This window comes from Apium graveolens, chromosome 2 (assembly GCF_009905375.1).
Source record: "Apium graveolens cultivar Ventura chromosome 2, ASM990537v1, whole genome shotgun sequence".
Lineage (NCBI taxonomy): Eukaryota > Viridiplantae > Streptophyta > Magnoliopsida > Apiales > Apiaceae > Apium > Apium graveolens.
Window position 1 is genome coordinate 320,721,904 of NC_133648.1, and position 9,597 is coordinate 320,731,500.

Here is a 9,597-nt window from a genome sequence, read left to right on the forward strand (position 1 = left end):
CTCCTCCCCAAAACTTTTTACATTCTCTTCAGCACAATGATCCACATAAATTCCTATCATATTAATAGCCTTAACATCCTCCCTAAGTTTATTAAGACACTCATCATTTCAAATTAGTTTGTAACCATCTCTATCACCAGTACCCGGTTATTTGTAGTATAACTTCAACCCATTACCATAATCAGCTTCTTGTAAATATTCAAGACAACTATTGATTGTAAGAACAAAGAGATCAACATCATAAAGGGTATCGATTGTACCTCCCTTATAGTAATATATGCCTTGTTTACTTTGAAATTTTCCTCCATGATATATCTCAAATCTAAGGTCATTCATCATACCTACAAACAAGGTAATATAAGTAATCAATACTAAAAAAACATAGTAATCGATGCATTACAAAACAAGAGTAAGACATACCTTGTTATTCACCAATTGAATAGTGAAAGGGAGGCTATATGATCGTCTTCCTTTATCAAGGGTTTTGGGATTGAGAATTTTGGGAATGTTCGATTAAGGGTTTTGATCGAGGGTTTTTGTTTTATATGTACACTTCTGATTGTTTTTGTTTTAAACGTATCAGTTTTTTTTCTTGTTTGTTTTAATTATTCAGCAAGTCAACAGCCAAATCATCATCCAGGTGGTGCACTTTTTAACACGTGGCATTGATGTGGCAAAAAGTTTAACGAATGTTACTTGTTTTTAACGGAATGGTTAATTAGATAGACATAATTAAGTTCACGTTTAATTAAGAGACAATTAATAGTTCGATGGTTGGTTTCTAAAAAGGTTAATAGTTGAGTGACAAAAAAAATTCATTTTCCCTTTAAATTACTAAAAGATGTTTATTAGCATATTCATAACTGAAAAAAAATTATGTTCGCATTTCCATAATTGATATTTTTTTATTAATGTAAAGAGGGTAAATGGGTAATTTACTAAATAGCTTGAAACTCATGTTTTCTCATAACTAAAATAGCTTGAAATCCATGTTGTCCAATAATAAGTATAATAGATAGATTACAGTTTGACGGACTCAAGTATTAATTTTAGACTTTAATTGCCAGGTTTACAAAATCGGTTCCCAAAATCATTCCAAAATGTCACATGACATGTTTTTATTGGTCACCTCATAATGAATAAGGTTGACCCTCCATGCATTCACACCAATTTTACTAACGGTCTTTCTAATGTGTGCCTAAGGGCACACAATAAGCACTAAATTTTATGAGTTTGGTGCATTTTTATTGGCGGAGTTGTTGTAAATGCAGGGGGATCCATCAATATTTATGATTAAAGGACCAATCAAAATGCACCAAACTCATAGGAGTTAGTGCTTATTGTGTGCCCTTGGGCACACATTAGAAAACCCGTTTCACTAATTAAAATAGTCTAAAATGACACATCACCAATGCCACATCATTATAAAATTATTTTTTGGAACCAATTTTGGGACCAATAAAAATATGTCATGTGACATTTTGGAATGATTTTGGGAACCGATTTTGTACACTTGGCAATGAAAGTCTAAAATTAATACTTGAGTCCGTCAAACTGTAAGCTATCTCTTATACTTATTATAGGACAACGTGGGTTTCAAGCTATTTTAGTTATTGGAAAACATGAGTTTCAAGCTATTTAGTAAACTGAGCCAATCCGACCAACAAAGGGTGAGGTTATGTTGTTTTTTTATTTTTTATGGATCGTGTTATAAATTTTCAAATTGATTTAATTGGCCGGGTTGCTAAAATGCATCCAACCCGACCTATGTGCACCCCTAGTTTCTGTGAGTAAAATTATTAATGATAATTCGTGTATTTCTTGTAAAGAGGTGTGCTAGTAGAACCCTTAACGTTATTGTAGGACATCTGTTTGTTTGGTTTTCTTTTGAATTTTCAGTGGACATAAGCGGATTTTTGGAACTTTGCAAGAATTGAAAATTGTTAATATATCGGTTAGATGCTCCACTTTGTTTCTCAACTTTTTAAAGTTTTAATTTATGTAATAGTTGTACTAGATTAAAATACGTCCTTAAATAAAAAAATTGTATATTTTAACACTTTAGCTATAGATTTGTTTAATTTCACCTTTTGCTAAAATTTCTTCCAATATTGTAAGTAAGGGTTAAAGTGCTAAAAAATTAAGAAGCAAATAAAAAATATTAAAATGTATAAAATTTGTAGTTAAAGAGCAAATATTACAAAGCCTTGTGTTAGGTAATGAATACAACACATAAGAGGGGGTGAATGTGTTTTAGATATTTTTAAGACTTTTTGAATGTTTGTTGCTTGGTTAACAAGGCATATTAGAAATGTAGTAATATAATGTTAGCTGAAATAAAACAGTGCACACAATATTTCAAAACTCACTTAATATTATATTAAAATCAAGCTAGTATTTTGCTACAAATCCTGGGTTCTTTATAAGTAAAGAACTCAGCTTCTTCCTTGAGATAGTTACAAGAAAAACTAGATATGTTTGATACAATTAAAAGAAAAGGACATGTGTTTGCTTTATAGATTAGTAAACACAGGTTTACACAACATGCAATAAGATGTGTTAAACCCTACTTTAAGTTATATATAAAACTTTCCATTTCTGGCTTAGTGTATATTTGCAAATCGTGTATGTTTGTGACTTTCCTTTGTCAATTAATCTTGGCCTTTGATCTTTCACTCTTCAAACTGCTTTTGTGGACTTTTTAATCTAAGTGATTAAATCATTTGTTAATTGATAATCTTGAATATTTAACTTGTCTGCATTTTGTACTTGAGTTTCATGTCGAGATCTCTAGTTGTTGTTATAGAGAACTGACATCTCAATAAGTATAATGACTTATCGAGATCTCTTAGTTCTCTACAAGTGTTTTGACTTGTCGAGGTCTCTGAGTTCTCTATAAGTTAACTTGACTTGTCGAGGTCTCTAAAACTTTGCATGTAGAAACGACTTGTCGATATCTCTGAGATCTCTCTAGACATTTTGACTTGTCGATATCTCTGAGATCTCTAATGATAAAATTGACTTGTTGATATCTCCAATCTTCATGTCTTCATTTTAACTTGTCGATATCTCTGAGTTTTCTATATGCAAAGTAACTTGTCGATATCTTCAATCTTTATATCTTCACTTGATTTATCGATATCTCTGGCACTTCTCGATAAGCCAATTTGGACTTCTCGATAAGTCATTCTGGAGTTCTCGAATTACTTCTCTATATGACTTGATCTGTGACTTTTAGATATCTTGAATTATAACGTTTTTCCCAAAACAGATTTATTCAACTCCAAGTTTCTTCACAATTTCTCTGAGGCATGATCTTCTTGATCTTCTTCCAGAGTTTATTTTTAGGCTTGAGACTGTTTACATAAAAATACTCCATTCTAATCTTTCACATTTTTACAGATTCAAGTAATACAATACAAAATACAGACTTTGATTATCATACAACTAATTCTTAGGGTTGTTAATTTGACTTAGTCTGATACATGCATGTCTTGCACAACACCTTCAAGGATAATTTCGGACAAAATTGGGATAAACGATTTTTCCTCAATTTTATCATATGTTTTTAATGACATGATCATTTACTTTTATAATATTAACCTATAATTTTTAATAGATAAACAAAGACAGGAGCATGCACATATTACAATAAGAAGTGCTGATTTTTTCGCATTTATTATAATTATCAGACCAATGTTATTGACAACTTCCACCTCACTTATATATTATTGTCGATTACTTATAATTTGTAGTTAAATAAATATATAAAAATGTAAACACAAAATAAGGCTATAGCAGGAAGAAATTGGAAATCTTTTTTTTTTATCGTAGTTAACCCGCTGCCGCTAGTCTTCGGGTGCGCACTGGGTAAATCATATGGGCTCACACAATAGCATGCAAACCACGCGAACGTTCAAGAGGCATAATCATAAATTCTCCTCCCGTGAGATTCGAACCTGTGATCAAGAGGATATATTTTCTCTCTTTAACCAACTGAGCCAATCCTTGAAGGTTAAAATCGGAAATCTTTTTTATTGCATTAATATGATAATATAAACAATTGACTATTGATAAATGATTAATCACCATGTTTATCGTATGTTAAAAACATGATCATTTTAACGTTATCATATTATAAATTATAAATTTGGATTAAAAGTAAAGACAAATTTTCATTATTGATCATGTTTAGTTTGAATTTAATAAAATAGTATTAAATATTAATTTGATTTAACTTAGGGTCCTCATATCTATTGATATTATTTTAGTTAGTTGGGCCCATTTATGATATTGTTTTAGTTAGTTGGGCCCATTTATGCAGTCCAATAGATAATAAAACGTTCAGATTTAATAAAGTAGCATAACTATAATTGGATTATGCTTACACTTAACCCATGGATTGGGCTTCGCAAAGAATATGGGTCGAGCCTAGTTGTGCACGAAATTTCTATAGGTTGGATTTTATTTTCGAGTCTCAAAGTTTATTTTTTTGAACGAGTCCGCTAAGCTATTTTAAAATTGAGTCATGACGAATGTGTAGACAAACGAATATATATTTTTATACGGGATACTCTATTGACGCGGAGATATCATATTGACTAAAATATATTTAAAAGTTATCAAAAATATTATCCCAATTGAATAGCTGAAATTCAATATCAACAAATGAATATTTGATTAGAAATAGATATCACAGATACTCAATCAACAAATGAATATTTGATTATACACGTATATTTTCCCATTTGAATAACTGAAATACGCGGTCAACAAATGAATATTTGATTAGAAACAGAGATCACAAATACTATATCGACAAATGAATATTTGATTACAAACAGATATCACACAGATATATATAAATATTGACTAAAATGTTTACCAAAGTATATTCGAAACTTATGAAAAATATACACCATTTGATAATTGAAACACTCTACCGGCAAACGAATATCTAATTCCTTCAAGATATTATATTGACAAAACAAATATCACAAAGATGCATACTAGATATTTCATCATCAAATGGATATTCAAATAATGATAATCTAAGATATCTCATTTGCAAATGAATAAATTTGTATAAAATGATATCTACATTTTAAATTATTAAATATTGGATATCCAGATATCATAGATTTATATCTTAAATCATTGACCATGATTTGCTGGGCTTAATTATAACTTAATACCTAAAGTATGTCACGTTTTACATTTAAATTCCCAAACAAAAAAATTTGTATATTGTATCACTTCAACTATAAAATTTGATCAATTTAACCTTTTGCTAAAATTTCTTATAATATTATGCTTTATTAATTGTTTATCATCAATTTTATCATATGTTTACAGTGACCGACTAATCTACTTTAATGGTATTAACCTATAATATTTTTTCGATAGGTGAAGACCGGAACATGTGGAGATTACAATAAAAAGCATTGATTTTTTTGCATTTATTATAATTATAAAACAAATTTGAAGACCTTCCGTTTTGATCAAAATATTGTAATCGGTTACTTGTAAATTGTAGTTAAATAAATGTATGAAAAATTAAACACAAAAATAAAGCGGGAGCGGTAAACAACTGGAAAAATCTTTAATATTATCGAATTTAATATGTTATTAAGAACAAATATAAAGAAACGTATCCGACAAAATTTTGTTACAAAATTTACCGATAAACGATTAATCTTCATGTTTAATAAGGCGGGCGCGGGAAAAATCAAACAAAATTTAAATAAGCTCATATTTATAACGATCATAAATTCAAATTTGAAAATCGTCCCGTTCCAATATTTTCAACGATCATCGTCTTTATAATCATCGTCTTTATACACAAACAGCACCGTCCTATTATAATCAGTAAGTCGTCGTCTTTATACAAACGAACAAACTGTAATTATCCAAAAATTTAGTAGCTTAACTACAAAATTTCATTAATAACATCTCTTTTTTGCACATTTATGTGATAATTGGGCCTTGGACAAGTAAAAACACAAACAAATTTCAAAACAAAGGCACATAGTAAGAAAATTGAACAACCGTTAAGCCCATAAAACGTAGAGTATCCTACACAATCTGATGATCTGTCAATCCAACGGCTGTGATTGACAACTAACTAGCCGTTGCTTCCAAAAGTTAGGGCAAGTACGGACATATATACGCCTTTTGCGTCTCAATTTCGCTTATACAGTTCATCTCTCTCTCTCTCTCGCTCTCTACATACAGATTAGACACAACAAATCAACACAAGAGAGAGGTACCAAGATTTGTTTAAATTGCTATTTCCTTTTTTTATGTTTGATTGATTGGATTTTCTTGATTACATAAAGAGGGGTAATTGATTGTTTATGTGTTTTATGATTTGAAATTTGTATCTAGATTCTGGGGTGTTATTATTTTTTGATCTTTTGAAATGGGTATGTTTTGATTTTGGTATATGGGTTTGTTTTGGTTCTTGATTTGTTAATTTGATATAAATGTTCTTGATTTTTCATTTCTTGGATTATTTGTTTATTTTTTGAATTTTTTGGGGGTCTTTTTTTGATTATATATGTGTATGATTTTCTTAGTTGTTGTTTGGGCTTTGTAGATAAGCAAGATGGCCGGAGGTGATGAGAATTGTATTGGAGGAGGACTTAGGCCTGCGAATTCTCAAGGTTCGATTAATTTCTTTTCGGGGTTTATGGTTTCTTAGATGAGGTGTTTGTTTTTGTGTGTGTTAATGATTGTAGACTTATGTTTATGTGATTTCTTATAGGGAGTTTGATGGCTGGGAATGGAAAGGCTGCTGTTGGGATTGGGAGAACACGAAGGGCGCTGAGTGCGATCAATCAGAACTTTGGAGGGGCTGCACCGTACCCTGGTCTTAACAAGCGACCCAAATTGCACGAGTAATTCCTAAAACCCGATTTAATTGTCTTTGTTTAATGTTCCGATGTATCTTTGTTTGTGTACGTAGTCTGATTTAGGCCATTTGGGTGTCGTGTTGTTATTATATCCAGACCAAGTGCTATTTGCAATGAGAACCTGCAGATCCCGGTGGTCAATCGACCGATGACCAGGTTTGTAGTTGAAACTTAAGGTGTTTGATTATATCTATGTATGTTTATGTTGTGTTATGTTGTTCATGATGTTGTGAATTGTATTAATTTATGTTGTTCATGATGTCGTGACTTGTATTAATGTTTTTGTTTTGGTAGATCTATGAAGCTGGCTGCACAGATGGCCAGCCAGCAGAAAAAAGATGAGGTATTATTAACTTTTTATTTAATGTCGAAATCATTAGTATGTTAGAAAAGGGAGTTAGATTTGTGAAACATTAATGTTCGTTTATATTAATATAGGAACAGAAGAACCTTCCCATAATCGATGTCGATGATTACAAGCCGAAAGAGAGCTTCCCTGAGCCGATGCTTGAGGAAGTCTTTATGGTATGTTGATTTCTTCAATTAATTACTCCTGGAAAATGGTTTCAATGTCTCGAAATCAGACTTCATTATGACTTTTATGCGTAGGATGACGAAGTAGAAATGGAAGAAGCGGATGAGGGTTTAATTTTGGACATTGACAGTGTTGATAAGAAGGACCCACTTGCCGTTGTCGAATACATCGATGACCTTTATGCCCACTACAAGAAAGCTGAGGTATGACACCTTTTCAAGAATCTGTATTACTTTCCCCTGGTAAAATTGTTACTTGTATTACATTTACTGGTAACATTCAGTCTGCATCTACTTGCCAAATTGCAATGTTATGAAGATTATTTTGTTGGAGTATTGCTCAATGTAAACTCTAAATGTTAAAGTACTGTAATTTTTAGTTTGTAGTATTGTATTGGTGCAGTTGCAATTTAAGTTGTGTGAGTTGATCCATTTTCTTTTTTCTACTTTTTGATGTAGGGTTCTAGCTGTGTTCCAGTGGACTACATGTCCACGCAATTCGATATCAACGAGAGTATGCGAGGAATTTTAGTTGACTGGCTTATTGAGGTTTGTATTAAAACATTATTGTCTTTTACAATTGGAAGTACTATACAACAAACATTATTAACTTTATTATGGAATGAGCAGGTCCACTATAAATTTGAGCTCATGCAGGAGACGTTGTACCTCACGGTGAATCTGATTGACAGGTTTTTAGCCATTCAACCTGTCGTACGGAAAAAGCTCCAGTTGGTTGGGATTACAGCTCTTCTTCTCGCCTGCAAGTATGAAGAAGTGGCATCCCCGGTTGTTGAAGATCTTATTGTCATCTCGGACATGGCTTACAAAAGAAGAGAAGTCCTTGAAATGGTAATTTGTAAAACTTGTTTTTCCTTTATTACTATATAGTTTCTGCTGTAATATGAGTATGATTTGATCCAACGATTCCAACTTCTCACCTGCAGGAAACATTGATGGTGAACAAGCTGCAGTTTAACCTCTCGGTTCCAACTGCCTATGTGTTTATGAGGCGGTTTTTGAAGGCCGCTCAATGCGATGATAAGGTTTGTGATGGTGATTCATGAGCATATGTGTTATAGTTTTTAATACATTTAGCAATTGGCATTGACTAACACGGGCCCTAATTAATTTATGATCAATGCTTACACAACTTAATTCTCAATTTGTACAGATGGAGCTTCTAGCTTTCTACATTATTGAGCTGTGTCTGGTGGAGTATGAAATGCTGAAGTTTCCACCATCCATGCTAGCTGCTGCTGCGGTTTTCACCTCGCAATGTACTGTTGGAAAAGCGAACCAGTGGAGCAAGACAAGTGAGAGGCACACTAACTACAGTGAGCATGAACTCATGTAAGTTGCTCCAGTAGTAATTACTCTTGCTTTTGTTTAAAGAGATCAGAAAACTTATTTTTGTTTCTTATTTTTGTTTTCCAGGGAATGCTCAAAGCTGATGGTCGAGTTTCATAACAATGCGGCCACTGGGAGACTTACGGGTGTTTATAGAAAGTACAGCACCTCCAAGTATGGATATGCAGCAAAATCAGAGCCTGCTTACTTTCTTTTAGATTCTTGATTTTTTATTGGGGTTTTATTTAGTAGTGGCAGCGGCCATAGCTGCCTTTCAAGACGATGATATTAGAGGTGCAGAGGCCTCTCTGTTTTTTTAAATAATGCTGTAATAATTTGAGATATTCTCAAATTGACTTTGGTTCAGTTTTATTGTTTAGTTATGCAGAGGCTTCTCTGTTTTAATAACAATTTGAGATTTTCTCAAATTGACTTCAATTTTATTATAGTTTTTAGGGAACTTTAATTATGTAACCAGTCGTTATACGGTTATAATAATCATAGATGATCCCTTTTTAAGATGATCTCCATTTATAAATTATGTTACTTATTTTGCAGAATAAGAGCATTTGCTCGGAGATTTACTTGAAAAATCTCACTTGAATTCATGCACTTTATTCTTCTAAAGTGAAGAATAAAAGAGCATATTTGCTCAGTGTTTTACTTGAAAAATCTAACTTGAATTCATGCACTTCAATCACTAAAAGTGCTATGTGTTTTCTTGGTACTGTAATAATTTGAGATATTCGCAAATTGGATTTGATTTAGTTTTATTGTTTAGTTATGCGGAGGCTTCTCT

At 32.0% G+C, this 9,597-nt stretch overlaps 1 protein-coding gene across 1 annotated transcript; it reads left to right on the forward strand.

Annotated features, from left to right (window-relative positions):
- The first annotated feature begins 6,042 nt into the window (after positions 1–6,042).
- On the forward strand, positions 6,043–9,209 carry LOC141709071 (G2/mitotic-specific cyclin-2-like). The gene is made up of 12 exons (XM_074512965.1): positions 6,043–6,265; positions 6,599–6,665; positions 6,767–6,899; positions 7,011–7,070; positions 7,209–7,257; positions 7,353–7,439; positions 7,524–7,652; positions 7,908–7,997; positions 8,079–8,300; positions 8,396–8,494; positions 8,623–8,801; positions 8,886–9,209. The coding sequence occupies exons 2-12, from the start codon at positions 6,608–6,610 to the stop codon at positions 9,022–9,024; spliced, it is 1,245 nt and encodes a 414-aa protein (XP_074369066.1). The 5' UTR covers positions 6,043–6,265; positions 6,599–6,607; the 3' UTR covers positions 9,025–9,209.
- The last annotated feature ends 388 nt before the right edge of the window (positions 9,210–9,597 follow it).